This window comes from Watersipora subatra, chromosome 1, assembly GCF_963576615.1.
Source record: "Watersipora subatra chromosome 1, tzWatSuba1.1, whole genome shotgun sequence".
Classification (NCBI taxonomy): domain Eukaryota; kingdom Metazoa; phylum Bryozoa; class Gymnolaemata; order Cheilostomatida; family Watersiporidae; genus Watersipora; species Watersipora subatra.
In genome coordinates, this window is record NC_088708.1 from 25,349,511 (window position 1) to 25,371,465 (window position 21,955).

General features: G+C 35.6%; 2 protein-coding genes across 3 annotated transcripts in view; both read left to right on the top strand.

Moving 5' to 3' along the window:
* Positions 1–43: 43 nt before the first annotated feature.
* Positions 44–9,514, top strand: LOC137404785 (pseudouridylate synthase RPUSD2-like). 2 transcript variants are annotated; one of them, XM_068091022.1, is made up of 12 exons: positions 44–153; positions 734–879; positions 2,387–2,571; positions 2,805–2,946; positions 3,067–3,188; positions 5,160–5,263; positions 5,372–5,538; positions 5,863–6,004; positions 7,187–7,323; positions 7,576–7,721; positions 8,010–8,207; positions 9,346–9,514. In XM_068091022.1, exons 2-12 carry the CDS (start codon positions 783–785, stop codon positions 9,427–9,429), a joined length of 1,524 nt encoding a protein of 507 aa, XP_067947123.1. In that variant the 5' UTR covers positions 44–153; positions 734–782; the 3' UTR covers positions 9,430–9,514. The 2 variants fall into 2 exon arrangements, with proteins under 2 accessions (XP_067947123.1, XP_067947120.1); XM_068091019.1 differs by lacking the exon at positions 44–153 and having other exon boundaries at positions 731–879.
* Positions 9,515–13,669: 4,155 nt separating this feature from the next.
* LOC137397105 (rhotekin-2-like) overlaps positions 13,670–21,955 on the top strand; it is a 33,722-nt gene continuing 25,436 nt past the window's right edge. The window contains exons 1-2 of the mRNA XM_068083394.1: positions 13,670–13,760; positions 17,012–17,227. Coding sequence (XP_067939495.1) covers positions 17,054–17,227 — 174 coding nt within the window. The 5' untranslated portion in view covers positions 13,670–13,760; positions 17,012–17,053. The remainder of the gene's footprint in view (positions 13,761–17,011; positions 17,228–21,955) is intronic.

Here is a 21,955-nt window from a genome sequence, read left to right on the forward strand (position 1 = left end):
TCTACTGGTCTGACTTATTATTACATGCTAAATGTTCAGACCCAAACACACATTGCCAAATCATTTGGGACTTCTACACCTGAACAGTGTGATAAAAATAACAGAAAAGCAAGCGATGGTCAAATGTTTAAAGAGAAGAGAGAGGGAGAGAGGGTGAGCGAGAGCGTGTGTATGGGAATGGGCACGGTAGGAGTAAGATATAAAAAAGAGAGAACGGGGGAAGAGTGAAGAAACGAGTTAAACAGGGAGGGCAGAAAGGGGAGAGATGGAGGAAAAAAGGAGGAGACGAGAGCGAGGAAGGAATGGAGAGAGTGAGAGGGGATGAAGAGAGCAGTATAGGGTTTGAGCATAATCATACACTGAATGGCGGTTAATTAAAAAATCACCTGATATAGAGCAGAAAGTATTAAAAGCTGAGTGAAAAAAGAGATTTAGCTTATACTATACATGGATTAGTATTCGAAGAGAAAAGCTGAATAATTGCCTATGACACCTGATAGGTAGCCTACCTTATCGCGCTTAAGGGACGAGATTATGAAAAGGTTTTTGACATTTCACGCATTGTGTACTATTATAATCGATAACATTCACACTACCAGTGCCTAATTGCTATTTGACAATAGAATTAATAAACCGGCATGTGAACAGTTAGAATGTTATGACAACATGATATAGGAATAGTTCCATTTTTACACAGCTCTGTGATCAAAATGCCTAATTGACAGGTTAAGAGTGAGCTGGTCTACGAAGTCTACCTGAAAGGAGGCATTTGGTAGTACCCCATGTTGAAAAGGTTCCTCAATAGCTTCAGAACAATTTGTTGCCTGTCGTACACATACCCTTCCTCAAGATATTTTCCAAGGCTCTATCTGAGCCGAGGTTTGTCAATTATTTACTTTAATGTTTTGATCTTTACTAAAGATACAATTATGATGAACTAATAAATATGATTATTTTGATATGAACTCTCAGTGGTTGCGACAAAAAAAAAGTTTACATGCATGTACAGTAAAAAATGTCAAGCTTTTGGTAGTTTATAATGTATATTGTATATTAATTGGTAATAAATGCATGCAATACATTGCTATTTTGGCATTTTTAGTTGAGCATATGTACAACATTGTGCCTCACGAAGAAACATCATTGATATTAGGCACAGGATTGGCTCGGTTTAAACCAATGGTTTAAACTGAGCGGTTTAATCAGCCGAAAATACCGGTTTTTATGGTTTTTTTTATTATTTTTTGTGAAAAACAATATTTTTAGCTCCTAGTGATTCCTGTGTAGTAGAAATGCAATTCTATGTAATTATCAGCTGTGGAAGTTCATTTAGGACACAGTAGTAAAGTGATGGCAGAGCTCAAGTTGAAGCTACTTTGAAATCCTAGCACAACAATGAATTAGTGAATTTAATTTTCAATTGCTTTTGTCAAGTGATATGATGATCCCTTTACTGATGAAATATAAAAACCATGTGAAATATACTAATCCCATAATCGTCTCTAATAATGAATAAAAACTTTTTCAAGTCTGGCCAGTGAGAAAGGATTGCTTCTAATTAGAAATTAAAACAATAAAATCCTTTTGGGCAAAAGCTTTAGGTTTGCGAACTAATATTTCATTTATTGGGCACGAGCCAAAGTAGTTGGATTGTTAGAATTCAGTTTATCAAGTTTTTTGTGTTTTTAAAAGTTGAAGTTGTGCCTTGAATTTTCAACATGCCTCGCAAACATGATCTCGTTTGGCAGTTTTTCACTCGAACTGCAAAAGGCAAAGGTTTCAAGGCAAAATGTAATAGGTGTGCTGTCGTAACACTAGTTCACGCAGATAGACTTGAAGCTCATGTAACAAAATTTAGACAGTGATGCTAGTATTCAGGTGATAGAAGTTGAGTCATCTGCCACTGCTCCAAACACTAGCAATGCATCTACATTATGCTCTGCTCTACACTACCACATGACTAATAACTGGGATTAAAACTCCTTATACATCGAGCTGTATGTAATATATTCACTTTATGTGATAAGATTTCTGCTCTGTATTTCTTCAATCATGTTTGACTAAAGAGTCATTCTGAAATTTCCATGTTTTCTCTCTTTCCCATGATAACTCCTACAGTACCATCTTTAACAGATGATTCCACATATGTATGTTCAATACTCAATCATGCAGCTATAGTAAGTGATGTTAATTAGACTTAAAATTGCAAAACTTTGGTCAAGTTATAAAAACCGGTTTAAACCAAAAAAACCTGGTTCTTTTTGGGTTTTTCATAAAAACTGGTTTTTTCCAACCCATATTAGGCATTTTAGCTTGACGTAGCCACAATATAAAGCGAAAAATAGAAGGTTTGTTATAGATATCAAGCACATTTTGTTTCGTTTAGCTGGCATGGCTGACGCTGCAACATCTGAGATTGCGAACTCTTCAACCTGTGATGCGAAATTAATTGATGTCCATCATCCACCTGTTGAAGGCAATATTGAACTACGGGATAAGGAGGATGACCAAGATTTGCCAAGTAGCAATCTCTTCAGAGAGAACCTGAGTAGGCGGATGAAACGGTCACGAGTACGTAGCTATCTTATGCATACATCATTCAACAAAATACATACTGGCCAAGTGTTTCTCAGCTTATTTCTGCTATTTTAATTACACTGAAATAAATAATTTTTAAATAGAACTATGCCATGAGCTTGTCACTAAGTTTTCTATACAACCAAGACTTTGCACAGCCAGTACTTTATAGTGATAACCTATTTTCCTATTAATAACTTCATACAAAAGATTAGTATTTGTTGTAGAGAAAGGGCCTGCTGCACAAGCGTCAGCTCAATGAGGCTGATGGCAACACAGATGCTGAGGCTGGTAAAAGGCTGAAGGTCGATGATGAGTCAACAAAAATGAAAGAATCCCATAATGAGACTGATTGTTACATTGAAAATGGTAAAGATCTATCTTTCTTTTTTTTTAGCCTCTTGCCTTTTGTTACAGTCATTACTGTTTGCACACGCACTGATGCATGACTATGAAGTGCAGTTGTATTCTTACTTGGATAATGCACAGGACTAAGGAAGGTCTACCCATACCGCTACACTTATTTATGCTACTGCAAGGCAAGATGGAAGGGAAAAGCTCTCATAGATGTGCTCAACAATGAATTCATGGGTGGAAACGCTGAGTTTCACGTGAGTCTTATTTGGTCGACTATTGCATTGTAACAGCATCCAATTCATCTCTTTTTTCCCTTCTTGGATCAATTTGTGCTAAGTCAAGAAAACTCAGTGTAGGATTAGATTGTTGAGATGCAATTGGTGGTATTTTCTAAATATTTTCTGTAGCGAAGTTGGGAAAGCGTGTGATACCAAGCAGTATCACCAAGCAACAACCGTTAAGTATTTCTGAATAATTGTTTAGCTACTTATTCTCTTTGCTTTATTGACACACCTGACGATCTCTCACGACATGCTAGACTGTGAGGGTACTAGTGTATATAATAGATCTCTCATGGCATGCTAGACTGTGAGGGTACTAGTATATATAATAGATCTCTCATGGCATGCTAGACTGTGAGGGTACTAGTATATATATTAGAGATACACTTATGCGACGTTGTTTCTCTCGCAAATGCGGAAGGAGAGAAAATGATATTTTTAAAGCACATAAATTACATAATTTTTTTATTATATATTTCAATACATCAGAGTCTTGGCTTTCGAATGAGCCTATATTCAATACACAAAGAATAATAGAACTATGAAAAACGGGGTGTCAAAAGTACGTCCTGCAAAAAAAACCACTTGGTTCAGGTACTCAAAATGTGGTGTCATAGTTCTCATTTAGCCTTAGGTTGTCGATCCCTTTCGCTGCCATTGAGGCTGCGTTTTTCTGTGGCATTCGGTGCTGTTAAACCCGGAGAGCGCTAATAATAAACTAAGATTCTAGATAATCAACAATGCCCGCAATCGTGCTAATGCCCGACCAATGCAAACACATGTTCTTGGTTAATTATGCTTCAATAAATGTACTTTTGTTGATAAAGGTAATGAAATCACATGGATTAAATTATGACCTGCGGTTGCGTGGCCCTAGGACTAAATGTCAATCGCACTTTCGCGAGATCACGCAATGCTTGAAATTAATTAGTCTCAGTCGTCACCCTTAACATCGCATTAAAAATAAAGAGCTAGTGCATAATATCATCGGGAAAATATAGTATGGTTCTTGGAGTCTGAGGTACTTATCATAGAAATAATATGTACATGGAGAACTAATGACACTGATTCCTTTGTCATCTTCATTCGTTCTCTGGAGTTGTCCTACCTTCGCCTGCCACTAGCGTCATTAACGTCACTTTCGTAGTTGATAAATAAGCGGTAAGAGCACACAACAACGAATATGAGAATTGTGATGTCACAATTTTTGAGACTATGCCAATAAACTTTTTCGCGGTAGAGCTCTGGGGGAATCCTATAAACACCAACCAACGTCTGTCTCACCATGGCAAACAATAGCTCATTCGAAAGCCAAGACTCTGATGTATTGAAATATACAATAAAAAAATTATGTAATTTATGTGCTTTAACGCTAGCTGTGGGACTCTCTTTATTCAAATCGAATTTGTGAACTTGCACCGGCTTGACTCTTATGTTATATGGACACTTAACTCTTACTTTATATGGAAATTATGTAATACAAAACAAAAACTTTACATAGACTCTTTACTTCTAGTGGAGTTTACATTATAAGAAGTTTACATTATAAGAAGTTTATGTTATAGGAGGCGTTATAAGCTACTGTTGTAGTTCTAAATTGTAAGGTACTGGAATTTTGTGCCAAGGAGAATTTTTTAAATTTAAGTTTTATATGGTGATCTCCATAGATATCAACAAAGGCCCTTCAATATTTAGTCTGTGCACATATCCGCTGCATGGAGCGGCAATGCTGCGTATCTAGTTTGTACCATTCCTATAATGAGTAATGCTCCAAAGATACCGAGTTATGTAGCCTCCTCAACTGCTCTATTCTTGTCTATCATGGTGAGGAATTATAATTATACATATCTTGCATGATGGCATTATGGAGCATTCTTCTCTTCATGTCATATTTACTTTAGTATTAGGAACATGAGTGATAGCATCGAATGATCTGTGTTGCAGGTTTCTCAAATAGAAAATGGATTTGTGAAAGTTAATGGGAAGGATGTGAAGACAACTTATGTATTGAGAGGGAAAAATGAGCTGATATCCAATATAACACACAGGTAAATTTATATACGCCTTCTTTTAAGTTTCTCTTTCATTACAACAGTATTGTTTTTGCTATTTATTGTTATTATGTATTTATTGCTGCTCAATGAAATTTTTTATAGGCATGAACTTCCTGTGACAGCGCAACCCTTGAAAATAATATCTGAAACAGAAGATTATGTGGTGGTAGACAAACCATCTTCGATCCCTGTACATCCATGTGGCCGATACAGACATAATTCTGTTACATTCATGTTGAGCAGGGAACATGGATTTCATAACCTGCGCAGTGAGTACCTGTACTACATACTACCTATTCCAGGCAATGAATTCATTGTTATAAACCATTAAATGTATAATGCTGCTATATGTGTTGGACTATTTGCCATTCTTCTACATATGCCAATTGTTTTTGGTGTTGTTTTTTTATTTTTTTTTCATTAACATTAACATTTTTACATTAACCTTAGTTTTCAGTAACAAAAATTTGCTTGCCAGCCAGATACATGACTGTACAAGTGGGTTTATAATTTGTAAAATTGTTTTTGGATATTCCGGGACAAGAGAAGAATACAATTTAAACTTGTTCTGAAATCGCGCTCTTCCATTGTAGCGATATATAGACTGGACAGACTTACTTCCGGGTTGCTGATATTTGGGAGGACCCATGATGCGACAAACCATATCATGGATAGCATCAAACAGAGGACTGTCAGTAAAACTTATCTGTGTCGTGTCGACGGAGAATTCCCTGAGTAAGGAAAAAGAATTTGTCTATATGTTCTGCTATATTAGTCTTGGGTGCAAACTGTTTTTTTCTTATTTTAAATAGAGATAACAGAAGTTCTTCAGTAGCATTGAGTTATCTTTAAATTTGACCCAGAAACTTGATCTAGAATGATATAAAGCTAGAAATTTTCTAATCATTGTTAATTTCTGGGTTTTTATGTTATTTTTAAAGGTTGACTTGCAACAAAATTTACATTCCAGTTATTTGGTATCAAAAGATTCACCATGTCTTACTCTGTTGTGCTGTAGGTGCAAAATATGTGGAAATGTGATTACAAGCTCTTAAAAGCTCAAAAACGAAAAGCCGCCGTAGATTGGAATCTGTTTATTTCTCTGACGTAGTCATGACAGTTTGGTTATTGTCTTGTCACGTGATGTTCTCACGTGAATGGAAAGGTTAATAAAAAGCTCGATATAAAACGTATCGTAGCACTAGTTTATGACAAACACTTCTGGTTTTACCGAAGACCCCGTATCACATATAGATGCTCGCTACTTTACAGTTTTGTTTCGGCTTGAGCTAATCGTCAAGTCGTAATCTGATCATGTGACCCAATACTTTGCAAATAATTTTTGCAGCACTTTTCGATTATCACAGGTGAGCAACAGGCTCATCATGATTATCAGACAATGATATGTACTCATTCGAGCTAAGGTTAAAAAGTTTAACGAATTTTTACGGTAAGTTATAAGATATCAGTGCTAAAAGTGACAGCATTACAATGACGATAAAACAGACGCGTAAGAACAATAGACCTGGTTTTATTGAATGCGTGAGTATATTTGTGAAAATATTTCGACGAATGAGGTTGCATGAAAGTGTAAACAGAAACCATCCTGTAACAACTACGTCTCATTTGAGCCGTTTTGGAAAAAGAATCCAAACTACGGCGGTCTCGTGTGGCTGCGATTAACTGATTGTTTTTGAGCTTTTAAGAGCTTGTAATCACATTCCCACATATTTTGCACTTACAACACAGCAGAGTAAAACATGGTGAATCTTTTCATATCAAATAACTGTAATGTGAATTTTGTTGCAAGTCAACCTTTAAGTTTGTTAATGGTTCCCTACAGAGTGCTGGTACCAAAACATAGCATTTGAAGCTTTTTTAAAGAGTTGTTAGGTTACCTCTTTGCCACTGTCACAGTGGGACGATTGAATGCAAGGAGCCTTTGGACAAGGTACATGAGAAGATTGGTACATGGCGTGTGAAGAAGGGTGGCAAAGATTCCCATACCAGCTTTGAAAAAGTCAGCTATAATGGAAATTCCAGCGTAGTTAAATGTAAGATTTAGTAATTATCTGCCCTTCAAATGCGACAAATTATTGCAGTTAGCCTACCCAACTCTTTTTGTGGGTCTCGTGTTCTCTGCCTTCTTCCTCTGACTCTGTCTCTTGAATAATTTGGCTCAGCTACAACCATCTGACAATTTTCAAATTTAGCTTTTGTGACGTTGGTTCTTGATGGAAAATTAGTAGGAAGGTGAAGAGTGAGTCGAAAAATTTTATCAGCAAATGATTATCTGCTGCTTCTAGGTTACCCACACACGGGTCGAACTCATCAGATACGCGTACACTTGCAGTACCTTGGTCATCCTATCGTAAATGATCCTCTTTATAATGATGATGTCTGGGGGAAGGATAAAGGCAAGAACGGAGAGTATGGAAAATCAGATAACGAGGTATGTAACCCGCAGTTATACTTGTATTTGCATCTTTAACAAAGAGCATTATCTTGGTAGCCAGTTAGGTTTGAAGATTTGTAGCTTATTGTAATAACACTCATGCTAATTTGTGAAAGGATGATACCAACTTATGATTCTGAGAGAAAACAACTTGTATTTTTGCTTGTTTTGTCTATAATATTTGTATGTTTTAGGAACACTTTCTACCAAATAAGCGAGTCATTGTATTCATACATGCCAGATATATCCTGAGCTAGTCAGTATGACATCGGTTTTACTTTTTAGTTGTATGAAGATTTGGTTGCGATGCACAATTCCAAATTCTTTGAAACTGACCTGATGCTTCCTGATGAGACTTCACTGACACCTGCTCAAACCGACATTAGACTGACATCTGACCCAAACTGTGACTACTGCAAGAAGAGATACAAGGATCCCCACCCTGATAAGCTAGTCATGTACCTGCATTCACTCAGCTATAAGGTAGTGTATCTCCAACCGCTTTAATAATGTTATTATACAATTTAGAGAGAAGGAAATCGCTGGCCTTATTTTTGCATCTCTAAGCCAGCTTGTTTTTACAAATATTTTTGTATTAATATTGTGTTGGATTTAAATTCAAAATCTCTACATAGTCGGTTCATGAGTATATGTGATGCATGAAGAGTGGCTATTGCGATACAATCTAAATTTGGTTTTAAATTTATTCATTTGTTTGTTTTATGATTTTTCATTCTGAAGATTTAAGTTGATGTAGTTCAAATATCATGTATTGATAGCTGTATAATGCCAGGTAATATAATGTATTGTATCTGGCAGCAATAATACTTATTGCTACCAGAGTAGCATTCAAAATATGGCAATCATGTAGATTTTTGTTGCATTAGATATATCATGGCTTCAACTGATGAATGTCTCAACTATTATATCTAATACAGTATCTAAATGCTAAGTTTGCCTTTTGAACTCTTAAACTATTCTTGCATTGACCTCTCTGTATCATCAGTCTGTATCATCAGTCTGTATCATCAGTCTGTATCATCAGTCTGTATCATCAGTCTGTATCATCAGTCTGTATCATCAGTCTGTATCATCAGTCTGTATCATCAGTCTGTATCATCAGTCTGTATCATCAGTCTGTATCATCAGTCTGTATCATCATTCTGTATCATCAGTCTGTATCATCAGTCTGTATCATCAGTCTGTATCATCAGTCTGTATCATCAGTCTGTATCATCAGTCTGTATCATCAGTCTGTATCATCAGTCTGTATCATCAGTCTGTATCATCAGTCTGTATCATCAGTCTGTATCATCAGTCTGTATCATCAGTCTGTATCATCAGTCTGTATCATCAGTCTGTATCATCAGTCTGTATCATCAGTCTGTGATGTATGAAGACCTCAAGACAAATAAGTTTTGGCGCTTATAGGAGAGCAAGCTGTTGCGTTGCGAAGTTTAATGGCCACAGAAAATGATAGTAATCTGACATTTTCCATTGATACATAAATAGTAAATTGTAGAAAGAAATCTGTTTCTGATCTATTTCATATATGTGCTAGGGTATGTACTGAATTAATTGCATGCGTAGTTACATTTCTTCCACATTTCTTCTTTACCAGGGCCCTGATTGGGAGTTTAGGACAGAAGAGCCAGCATGGGCGCAGACAGATTGGAAATCAACGTCTAAGAATCAGTTACAATGATGTTATTATTTATACGTGTGTATTATAATTTTATTATGTACAGAAACATGTAATATTTTAACAACAAATACACTCCATGAGCACATGTTCCAAGTACCTATATATAATTGCGGTAAATGAAGCTTTAAACTACAGTTTCAAATTCTATCATTGCTAATCAACTTGATAGAACATATAATTATTGTGCCCAATATTAACATGAACAGTCATGTTACTGTGGGATGCTAGGTTTATTAAACGTTTAGGTCTAAAAGAGTACCTGAATAAAAAGACTAGTGTGACGTAAGCTGACTTGTGTATAATGCCAAAGGTGTTAGTAGTGTCTAGAATGTCTAAGAATAATAAAGGATACATCCGAAGTCAAACAATTTAATAGGCCTCAATGAGCTGACTAGAAATAGATTTGTCTGGTAGTGTTGATGATGCGTGCGAAGGTATCTGAGAAGATGTATAAATAAATGAGTATAATTCTTTAACAAATGAAATACTGGTATGATCCGCAACACTCATGCAAGAAAGAATCTTTAAATAATTTTTTAGACTAGTGCAGGCCTAGTTTAAATAGGCCAATAACTTTTATTGGTGGGATGGAGTAAATAGCAAGTTTGGTAGAAGTAGGGAGTGTTAAGGAAACTGATTTTGGACTCGGCAAATTTGAATGAACTAGCAAGCAGTAGAATTGGATGAATTACAAATTTAACCAGACAGCTTGGGTGGTGGATAGAGTTAGCAGACTTGATTAAAAAGGAGCTAATATCTGACCATGAAACAACATTTGGAAACAGTAAACTAATGATTCATGAAGTAATACTTTTTCATGAAAAGAAAACTAATAAATGTCTGCAAATCCGGTGCAACAAATTTTTTCAATGTTTTTAATTATTAGCTGTAATCATTACCACTTCAGGCCATTCTTAGGAATGCTCATATATATAGATTTACTAGGTGAATACTGGCATTGCACGGGTCCTACAAATTTTTTGCATAAAAAACTTAAGCCAGCGTTACAAAAAAGATTGCATCATGATTTTTCACGCAATCATGATCTAGCAATCAAGCAAGCAAAGCCTGATAGCTGAAGCATAGGTATTTTTACCAATCAGCATTACAGATTGGCAAGTGCAATAAGTATGTGCACAATTATTTGATTGTATAGCAAAGTAGCCGAATGGCCTAATAGTTTAGCATGCCAGTCTGCAGACCTGAAGGTTGTGAGATCAAGTCCCGTACGAAGTTCATTCCTAAAACTATCGTCAAAACTGGACACACGAATGACCAACAGACAAACACAGAATTTTAAGTATACCTATATACTAGCTGTGCTACCCGGCGTTGCCCGGGTAATAAAAAGTCTTTGGTCAGAAAATTGATTTGTATTTAACATATAACAACGTTTGCCATTAAAACTTTTAAACTTGATATCATGAAAAAATTTTTTTGAGCAGGTCAAATATATTAAAAACAATAAAACGACTATAAAAAGGTTTAGATGTAAATGTGAAATAATTAGCAAGTAATAGCTAAATTAAGTCGGTTTTGCTACGATTACAATAAAAGATGATTCGGAAATGATACAATTAATACGAACAGAGAAAACAAAATAAAAATCCTGAATATGTAGAATTAATAACAACAATTCTTGCATAGTAGTGTGTGTGTGTGTAAAAAGGTTACTGTTCCACCAGAAGCTATCCATCAAAACTTTGAATACCATGATACTGGTACCTTTCGACATTGGTACAAATGTAAAAATGAGATATCGGACTGTCTGTGTATGATTGAACGGAGAGAAAACGTAGAGGTTCTTTCCACGGAGACGATATGATTGTCCGCGTGAGAAGAATTGGCTTTGACCCCAGATCTAGTAATTAAACCTTACGAAAAATATTTCTTAACAGGGGGATAGTAGTGCGTGGCCGCATCGGTAAAATAATCAGTGTGCGCTATAGCCGGAGTGACAGACAGACATAATTTGAGAAATATATATATATATATATGTATATAGACTCATCTCATTGCTGCTAACACTTGGGAACCTACTAGTGGCAAAGGCAACAGTATACGATACTTGATGACAATCCATAGGATGTATACATGTAGGTCTCCATTTATAAAGATATTTGGAATAGGACTAAACAGGTGCAGGCATCTCTGAAATGTTATTAATTTGTTGAATAGGTAATAATTACATTGATTGAACATGCCAAAATATATTTCAAGCATAATAAATAACATTATGAACAGGGTTACTACAAGAAATATTACACATTTATTTTTGCGAACTGCTGTTGCCAAAATATAAGCTTTTTAGTTGGTCACAAATATGCGCTTGATTATATGTGAAAACTATTAAATAGAGACAATTATAAATCAAGTAGTCAGTACCAAGCTAGTCGAAATGAGGCAGAGCGAGTTATGCTGGTGCATTGCCATTTTATACAATGCCTCTTATTAGATCTCATTAGAAGGCTACTAATACCTATGTTAGAGTTTACCAAGCTCAGCTTGCCAAGCTCTAGGAATGATGTTCAAGTTTACACCACAACCTCACATCCAGTACTTTTGTGCATGGTGGAGCTTTGGGGTTCAGAGCTTGTGGTAAAAATATTTCACCAAATTCTGATTTATGTGTTGCTAGTGTATACGTGTTTATTATGTCTAGTGCTAGTGGTTACTCTATGAAGTAAAGAGGAATCAGAGCAACTCAGACTGAGATACAAAGATGTACCTGAGTATAACATGAAGTTGAGGGAACTAGACATAAACATATGGCAAGGGAAGGCAGGCAACAGAGCTGCATGGGTTTACTCTATGAAGGAAAGAGGAATCAGAGCAAACTCAGACTGAGATACAAAGATGTACCTGAGTATAACATGAAGTTGAAAGAACTAGACATAGACATATGACAAGGAAAGGCGGACAACAGAGCTGCATGGGTGTCAATGATAAGGCTTAATCTATAAAATAGTCATTGTGGCCCATTGTCGAAATGACCGACTGCAAGATAGAGTGTTTATGTATAGCACTGCAATATTGTAATAGATTGTTTTGTAAGTATCACATTACAAACTTTCTTATATACAAACAAAATTATATACAAACAGCTGACACTTTTTTAGAATTTATAAATCCTGTTCTATAACTGGAATTCGGAATTTTTTAATGATATGATCTACAGCTTTATGCAGTGGTTTGCATTTCAGGTCAAAATATATCAATGTATGCTCCTCTGAGGTTTAGCGAGATACTTCTAACTGCTTCATAACTTTCGATTCTTTTCAAATGACTCACCCTAAGGAACCTTAGGAGGAAGTAAACTGCTGCTGTCTCTTGCACTTTGTGTAATCATTATTAATTTTCTTACTATTTTACAAGCTGCTATGGAAAGCCATGAGCTTTGTTCATGTTTTTTTGAAGTTAGGGGATACTCCTACCTTGTCCAAGACTAGAGAGAATTAACTGTACAATTTTATGTTAAAGGTTATCTTGTTGGGGAAATTCGAAAATTGTCTGACAGAAGTTTCTTCTTGGGACCGCTTGGATTCGAAAAAGTGTAAATTTATTCCAATATGTAGCCTTCTGACAGCCAGTTACTTTTAATAATGCAGGTATAATTATGCTGCCATACTCTCATCTTTCGTTACACTGGTAAGCAGTCATTTGTGGCTAAATGCACTTGGATTCTGCTGTCGCTTCTCGAGTCAGTCTTGGTAACAAGTTATTTTTAGCAGACGCTGTCTTACGACTCTCAAAACCGACCATTAACGACTCTCTAATCTATTCTTGATATTGACACGAAAGGCTCAAACCAGGTACCAACAACCTTTGGAACTAGTCTTCTGAAACAGCTGGTTATTGTATTTGTTTGATAAAACCTTTTAAAAATTAACACATGCACATTTAGATTTTCAACTTATTTAACAATGAGTTTATGCTGAGAAGTTCGACTTACTGAAATAAATGGACAGACTTAAATGTTATTTAGTTTCGATCCATTTTTTACCTTTTTACTCTATGAAACGCGGCTTTTTCCAACAAAACTATAGAGTTAAATTTTTTTTACTCATAACCTAAAATCATAAAACATTATTGTACTTGTTAGGCTAGAAACGACTCTATGTCTGTGACGCCGAATTTGTTTTTATTTCTCATTTTATATAGATAGTAGGGTAATATTGGTTAGGCACATTATTTAAAAGGCGTTCGGTATGGATGTCCGTCGACATACTAAAGTGATAAGAGCGGATCAGTTTGAACATTACAATGATATATTTAGAAAGACAAATTCCTCTCGAAACAAACGGAAATACCTTGAGTGTGACAATGAACAAGTCAGTTAATTCATATAGTACCCGTGTATAGGGTCTAATACTCCTGTTTAATGGAACAGAGCGTTTGTGTGTCACTTCTTGGGTCATAAACGTAATATTCAAATCATAATTATTTATAATACTATGCTTACTCTAATAAGCTACATCTTTAAAACGTTTAAACAAAGACGCTTACTAGTATATAAAAGCTTGTGAAGATGAAATGTTGAATATGCAGCTTCGGTGTGAACAAACCCGTTAACCAACGGATTCAAAACATTGAAATGGCGGAAAGCAAAGCCGTCAGATTTATATAGGAAGTGTATCATTACTGCACATGAAATGTTCCAACTTGACACACTTGTTAAAATATGAACGAAAATATGACATGCACTATTGCAATGCATTATCTCCAAAGATGAACACCATAACACCCTGTTCAGATCATACGGTGAAATGATGCAAGTCAAACCTGTCAAAGATGAACGCAAACTCGACATGCACTATTGCAACGTACTATCTCCCAATAGGTACACCATAACACACTGTTCAGCTCATATAGTGAAATGATGCAAGTTAAATCTGTCAAGAATCAAGATGGTCTCCAACAACTTATGCCAAAAATCTGTATAAAACTACAGCTTGCTACCATGAACTGTCAGAGAATTAAATCTTCTTTTGATTTCTAGCAAAACATTTTATACACACAGTCGATGTCACAATGTCAAGCAACACAACTGATAAATACTGGCTAAGGTTTTGAAATTTCGTGAGGTATCTGAAAGCTCATGAGGAACAAATCTGTAAACACTGCCCTGTCACGAATTAGCAAGTCTCTTGGAAATAAATGAACACGTATAGCGTTATATATACAATGTCCATGCCATTTTAGTTCGGTGTGCTAGATCGTTGTGATAGATCGTCAGATGCATCGACAAAACAGAGAATATGTAGCTGCGCAATTGTTAAAGGTTGACTTGCAACAAAATTCACATTTCAGTTATTATGTATCAAAAGATTCACCATGTCTTACTCTGCTGTGTTGTAAGTGCAAAATATGTGGAAATGTGACTACAAGCTCTTAGAAGCTAAAAAACGAACAGTTGATTGCAGCCATCACGAAAACGCCGTAGATTAGAATCTCTTTATTTCAACGACGTACTCGAACATTGTGGTTATTGTTTTCGATCACGTCAAATTATAGGCCAATAAATGGCTCAATATAAAACATTTCTTAAAAATAGTTTATGACAAATACTTAGGGTTCTACCGAAAAGCCTGTATCAAATATAGATGCTCGTTATTTTACAGTTTTGTTTCGGCTTGGTCTAATCATCTAGTCATAATCTGATCATGTGACCCATACTTCCTGCCAAATGGCATGAACAATTTCTGCAGCATTTTACGACTATCACAGGTGACCAACAGGCTCATCATGTTTATCAGAGGATGGTATGCACTCCTTCAAGCTAAAGTTGAAAAAATTGAACTAATTTTTTGCCTAGGTTTCAAGATATCAATGCTCAGTGACAGCATTACAATGATGATGATGAAATAGACACGCTAGGACAATAGATATGGTTTTATTGAATGCGTGAAGCATATTTGTAAAAATATTTCGACGAATGAGGTTGTATGAAAATGTAAACAGATGCACATCGTGTTTAACTACATCCCATTTGAGCCGTTTTGACAAGGGATTCCAGCTTATGACATTTTCGTGATGGCCGTGATTAACTGTTCGTTTTTGAGATTTTAAGAGCTTGTAATCACATTTCCACATATTTTGCCCCTACATCACAACAGATTAAGACATGGTGAACCTTTTGATACCAAATAACTGTAATGTGAATTTTGTTGTAAGTCAACTTTTAAGGGCCATCGATTGGGACAGGTCTTAAAGCGTCAGTCTACCAATCTGAATATCATTAGTTGAGAGTATCGCCCAAAGTTATCTTTTATCCTAACCTTGACCCCTGGATACAGATAGGCTATGAACAGGTTTTTATTTAAAATATATTTTTGTTCTGCTTCATTGTAGATGTCTAAAATATTTGTTATTAGTTTTACTTTACAGAATAGATTGCTGTCTAGAAAAAATAAACAAATCGTTGTAAATTTGCGTCGAATATGTACATTCTCCATCGACTTATTGTACAATTACCGCTATCTTAGTCTATAAAAGAGTGAAATTGATCGAAAAGGAGACCAGTTGTCAATGCAAACTACTAATATTATAGTTACAATACAGCCAACAAATTAAAAAGTCAAGTCTTGTTTTTTTCTTTTCGTATGGCCCAAGGGGTGAGTTTCGAAAGATCTTGGACTAGGAATGAATTAGGCAATTCACATGATTTTACTGTTTGTACAACGTAAAATTCCTATAATGCAAATGTTCCTGGAATGGATTATCTACATTGTAAGAGCGTCTACTGTGATACGAACTGAGAGAATAAAATCATGAAAATGTTAAATTAATAGTAACAATGAGTACATAAAAATGTGTGTGTTAAAAAGGTTACTGTTGCAGCAGAAGCTCGTTGTATTCAAAGTTTTGATGGACTATACTGGTACCTCTCAAAACTGGTACAAACATAGCAGTGAAGCGCACGAGGTTACTTTGTCTGACTGAACGGAGAGAAAATGTGGAAGCAATTCCTACTCGAGATAATACAACTGTCCATGTGAAAAGTATTTAGCTTTTACAGATTTAGCGATTGACCTTAGGAAGACCCGGAAGTAGGAGTGTAATGGAAAATTTGAAATTGAAACGCCACGTTTAAAAATTACAAATAAAAAAGTAAGTAATGGATTTTGAAATGGTGTTTAAAAAACTTTCAAAAGAAAAACAAACGCAAAAGGTAATATTAATTAATAATGAAAAGCAGTTATTTAGCTTGTAACCTGCAATCGCGGTAAAAATAGATAAGATGGTTGAGAATGATGCGGATGGCTCAGCCTAGTGGTTACGCGCATGTGTTTGCAGACTTGTGATTTGAATGTAGCGAGTTCAATTCTGGTGCAATTCGGATTTTTCAATGCTTGATTATAATTGCTATCGCTGGACACAGGTATAACAAGTGAACAAACCAACAAAAAGCAAACAAACACTGACATTTATATATAGATAAATAAATATATGTATACCATTTATAATTAACAGTCACAAGCAATAAGCTTTTGGTTGCAAAGTTTCCATCTTTTTCTTTGTTGATAGCTTCAGAATGTATGTGTTTCTACAGTATTGATGGCTGCGATCGGTTTGGTTTTAGGAACCTACAGAAGGTTACAGCTATCCAAAATACCGAAGATCTATGTCCAGGCTTACAGATTCGTGGAAGAAAACCCTAAATCGGAAACTTTCGCTTCGCAGAAGTGGGAAAGTTAAACGATTGACTAACCGAAGCAGGCAAATGAATTACGCTCTTCCATTTGACGATGCACTGGTATACTTCGAGCTCCTTGAATCTTCTACCAGTCGGGATCAGGTAATTTCTAATCATGATACCAAAAGGCCAGGTGTCGGTTGTACAGGAAGTTAATTTAAGAACATAACACAAGTTACATCCTGGGTGTTCCAGTTTTGGTTGCCGATCAAGTTACTTATCGTTTAGAACTTTAGGTAAATAATAATACATAGCCTTTAAATGCCTTCATGACCTAATATAATAGGTCAAACGTCATGTAGAAACAGGGCTGCCTGGTGTTTGAACCATCTAATTTTCCATCTGTAGGCCTGCGAGTATTCACTCTTGAGAGGGGCTTTAAGAAATTGAGCAAGTATTCACACCATGCATTTTACCCTAGGACACTTATATTTCGCTAGTATTTAGTTTCGTGAGTAGCATACAGAGTAAAATTTTGCTGCAACTTAATTTCGCAGCTCTGATGAGTGCGAAAATCTAGTGATGTGAAAATAAATGCAGTGGAACAAACATAATTAGATTCCTCAGGTCCAGTTCACTGTTACGAATTTTTTTCAATTTGGGACTAGTTTGTATTTGTAAACCGCGGGTAGGAATGTGTTGACGAGATCGATAATGCAATTTGATCGCTTGCTGCCATTTGTTTCTTGGACTATCAATGACGTCAAGGTCCCTCCCGCCGCCGTGACTGATGCGGTACCAATATGAGATCTCAAGTATTTATAGCACGCGGTGGCATGGCTCCGGGCTGTTATTGTTTTTGGTTGGTAATAAAATTCATCACTACAATAATTATTATTCAATTTTATGACTTTCCCTACCAGACTTTCATCCTCATCAGTTAAAAATTCAGTTACTAAACTAATATCATCATCTTCCTCGTTTGTCTAGGCTTTTCCAAAAAAGCCTGTTATCTTAATTTGCTTTGCCACGCTGCTCAGTTGGTGTATTAGCTATAATGACTTTAGCAGAAATTGCCCAATGAGCCAACCACACACGAAAAATGTCTGCATTGAAATCTGCATCTACAGTGAAATATTTGCCAGAATTTTACATTTTGTTTATAATTCGTATGGACAACAATTGGAAACAAAGGTTCATATGTACTGAAATACACTTCGGCATCGCATAAAGAAATAACAAGCTAAAAGTTTTGTTCGAATTTTGCTTTTGTTCCTAAATTCCTAATCAATCAAACTGAACTTATTCTCCTCATGAAAAAGTAAAACATTTACATTTTTGAATGTAAGCTTTCAACAATTTTTCAAAGCACCAACACTTGGATTACACCTCTTTCTAGTATAGTATCATCACGTCCTACCAACAGGTTGTACAAAATTTCCCTTTCATTTTTCCCCTCAGTTTTGTTGCTCCTACATGTAGTTGGGAAGAAACACAGTAATGGAAGTTCAGTTTCTAATGTCTCTAAAAGTTAGTTTAGGAAAGTAGCCACTGCAGCTAAACAGCTTGAATTAAAGTAACAGTGTCGATTACTCTCTGTTTGTACTACTACCTCCTGAATTTTATTGGATGATAAACTATGCATGAATTACTACTAGTTTGTTCAGCTGGTTTATTTATGAAAATTGAACAGAAAATCTCTCTAACCATGTACTTTCATCCATTAGATGTGCGCTCTCTTATAACATTGCTTCAACCTATCATGTGGCTAGCCATTTAGCGTCCTGAGTTTTTGATCTTCTCCTACCTTTATTTTTACTCACACGCTCACAAAACTCACACACTCAGAGAACTTGAAAATTTTGATTTTAGCAAACTAGAACTTAGGTAGACAGGCTGTACATATACCATAAAACCTCTAATTGAATGCCGCCTCTATTTGAACGTCACCTCTATTTGACCGCCACTATGAGAGAAGGGTTGAAAAATATAGCGCTACCCTCTATTTGAACGCCACCTCCATTTGATCACCACTTTGGCTATCTTAGATCTTTATGAACCCATAATATCAAGTGATCAGTAGAAGTGGCCATAATAGTACTAACTGGATTGTTTACATTAATAACCAACAATTGTCTCGTGCATCTTGAAAGATGTTCGGTTTTTTCATTAAAACCTTGAAAGCGACTCCATCGAAATCATTAATAACTATCTTAGGCTAATATTAGTTCTTTGCTTAACGCAGTCTTGATACTTTAAAGTACACATAAAAAAAGGTTTAAATTTACGATGGTAGATGAACTTTGAAAGCAACACCATAGAAATAATTATGTTATACAATGTAACTGTCTCAGGCTAGTAGTAGTTTCTTGTTTAACATTATAGTTCTTGTTCATAAATTCTTGTTTAATATTTTGATGTGCATTTATAAAAAGCGGTTTGCAAGTTTTGGGCCAAAGGTTACGTTCAGCGAGCAAAACATTTTCTTGCGTTGCATTAGTGCTAAATGCAGTGCGTAAAAGTTTTGCTCTGCCAAAAGTTGTTTGGAAGCTATTATTGACTAGTTCAACAGTGCAGAAGAACAGTTAAGGTCAGATGACATTGTGGAAGGTATTAACGTCCGGCCACACGTAACGAATTATTCGTTCAGTCTGACCAAATTCACGAATTTCACTGAATTCACACATTTATTCGGCAGAATATCACAGAATCGTCTGAGCTGTGCATGCACACCGAATTCGTCAACGAAACGATTTTAATTGGCTTACCAATTTTTTTAGCGAGCACGATTCTAGTAGCTTTGACAAGTGGTATAGTCCAAAACATGTACAGCGACACACAATAAAAGTATCACCGCGATATGACTTTATACATACGATGTAACTGCGTACACAGGTACACAAAGTAGTACACAGGCTATAATATCATCGCAGGTTAATTGCAAGCAATAGATAACAATTGGTAGAAATATTCTCAATGCATATGGAGGTTGGAAGTAAGTTAGCAGATTTATTGCATTCATAAGGTTTGATATCCCTCCACCAGAAAAAGAGAGCACAATATAGGCGACATTCGCGTTGCCCGTAATAGGGTTAAATTTATTTTCTCAAGATTCTCAGTAACCATTTGAAAAATACACTTCCAGCCTCTATTTGAACTCTGCCTCCAATTGACCACCACCATAGAGAAAGGGTTAAAAAATAGAGCGTCATGGCATTCAATTAGAGGTTTTACAGTATTCATGAAAATTGTCTCAGTTAGTGATTCCTATGGAATTATCTTCTTTTTCATTTTTATACCCACATACATGTGTACAAAAGCAGACATTGCTTCATATTGCGAGTTGTTTTTATTGCTGGCAGGGTTGGAAATAATCATGATTTTTTTTCAAAAAAAGTCATGATTTGTAAGATTAAATCATGTTTTTTCATTTTTAAGATTCTTTTAATAAATTTGATTTTTACTCATTTTTGTTCATGTAAATTGTCGGTGTATTTCATTCTACATCAGAATGCTGGTGATCAGCATGTGTGACTTACATGCTTTAGTTTGAAAGCTTATATTTCTTGCATTCAACAGCCATATAAAATTATACGCGCCAACTGCATCAAGTGAGCCGAGTGGAGCTACTAAAAATTTCACACAACATATGAATGAAAGCCAAAAGCATAAAAAGACAGTGAAATATTTAAGCACATTCTACTGTGGTGTGATTGATGCGGTTGGTCATGCGAAATATAAACACCAGTTTGCCAGCTTTTTAAGTACCTACCTAGCAGGTTTCTACTTTTTGAAGGGATGAAACCAAATATGGAGAATCCCCTTCAATGTTTGCACTTGAGCTGATTGCAGTGAAGAGTTTGATGTCATAATGACATTAATTAAACAGAGTAGTGAAGGAAAAACTGAACCAGTTGCAGTTGCTACCTCACAATCAATCCTGAGATTTACTAAATAAACTCATAGGCTCTAACTTCAAAGGTCCTTCTGTAGTATTGTAGTACACATGCAGTCAATTATCTTCATCACACTTGCTAATTTATGACAGGGTGTTTACAAATTTGGAACTAAATTATATAAAAATGGTTTGTTCAAAATCCATATTCATGAAAACAAAGCATTTGTTTTAAACAGATAACTTCCGAGAATAGCCAATTTTTGTGGAAAATTTTTTAATTTTCAGTGTGTGTAGAGGAAGAGTTTCATATGATCACACTTATTCCACAAGATGAGATGCACAAGCCGATTGGTGTACATTTATAACCGCTGCTCAAAAATAATTGCGGGACATATGATTATGTCATAGATTTTTCCGATATTTGTGGAATCTACTGTGACCTTGCATTATAATGCATGGCGACGAGATAGGGGCATGCATTAGAATTGTGGCTCACAGAAGCGCATTTGGCTCGCCCTCATGCATTGGCTAATTGTCGGCATTGACATCAGGTGTGTTTTACTGAACAAATGACCTCCTTCCATCAATGCTTGGAGCTCGCAATAGATTAGTTTCAAAAGCTGGCTATTTGTTCTTCTAACATCCAATTTATTGCCGAAAAAATGAAACATTTTGATAATATTGCAATAAGTAGATGAAATTTTTATCATGTTGTCGGTTTATCTATATTAATGAACGCGGCTATAAATCTGCACTGATACTTTTACATTTTAATAGCTCTATAAAGATACAATTAAGTTGTATCTTTATAGATTTATTAAAATTAGTTACTGATATGTTATTAGATAGTTAAAAATTAGTTATTAAAAAAGTTATGTGACAACCTTGGCAAAATATTCAAAATTTTTGGATCAATGATTGCCTCCGCCATACTGCGATTGGTTGATTTCGATGCTCCTAGATTGTTTAACAAAGGGGTAGTGGTAATGTAG

Bases quoted from the DNA above. Each gene is read 5' to 3' on its own strand.
- LOC137404785 (XM_068091022.1), top strand. From the start codon at position 783: ATGTTGAAAAGGTTCCTCAATAGCTTCAGAACAATTTGTTGCCTGTCG. The intron at 2,572-2,804 runs GTACGTAGCTAT...TATTTGTTGTAG, and splicing joins GGCGGATGAAACGGTCACGA to AGAAAGGGCCTGCTGCACAA. The intron at 2,947-3,066 runs GTAAAGATCTAT...GATAATGCACAG, and splicing joins TGATTGTTACATTGAAAATG to GACTAAGGAAGGTCTACCCA.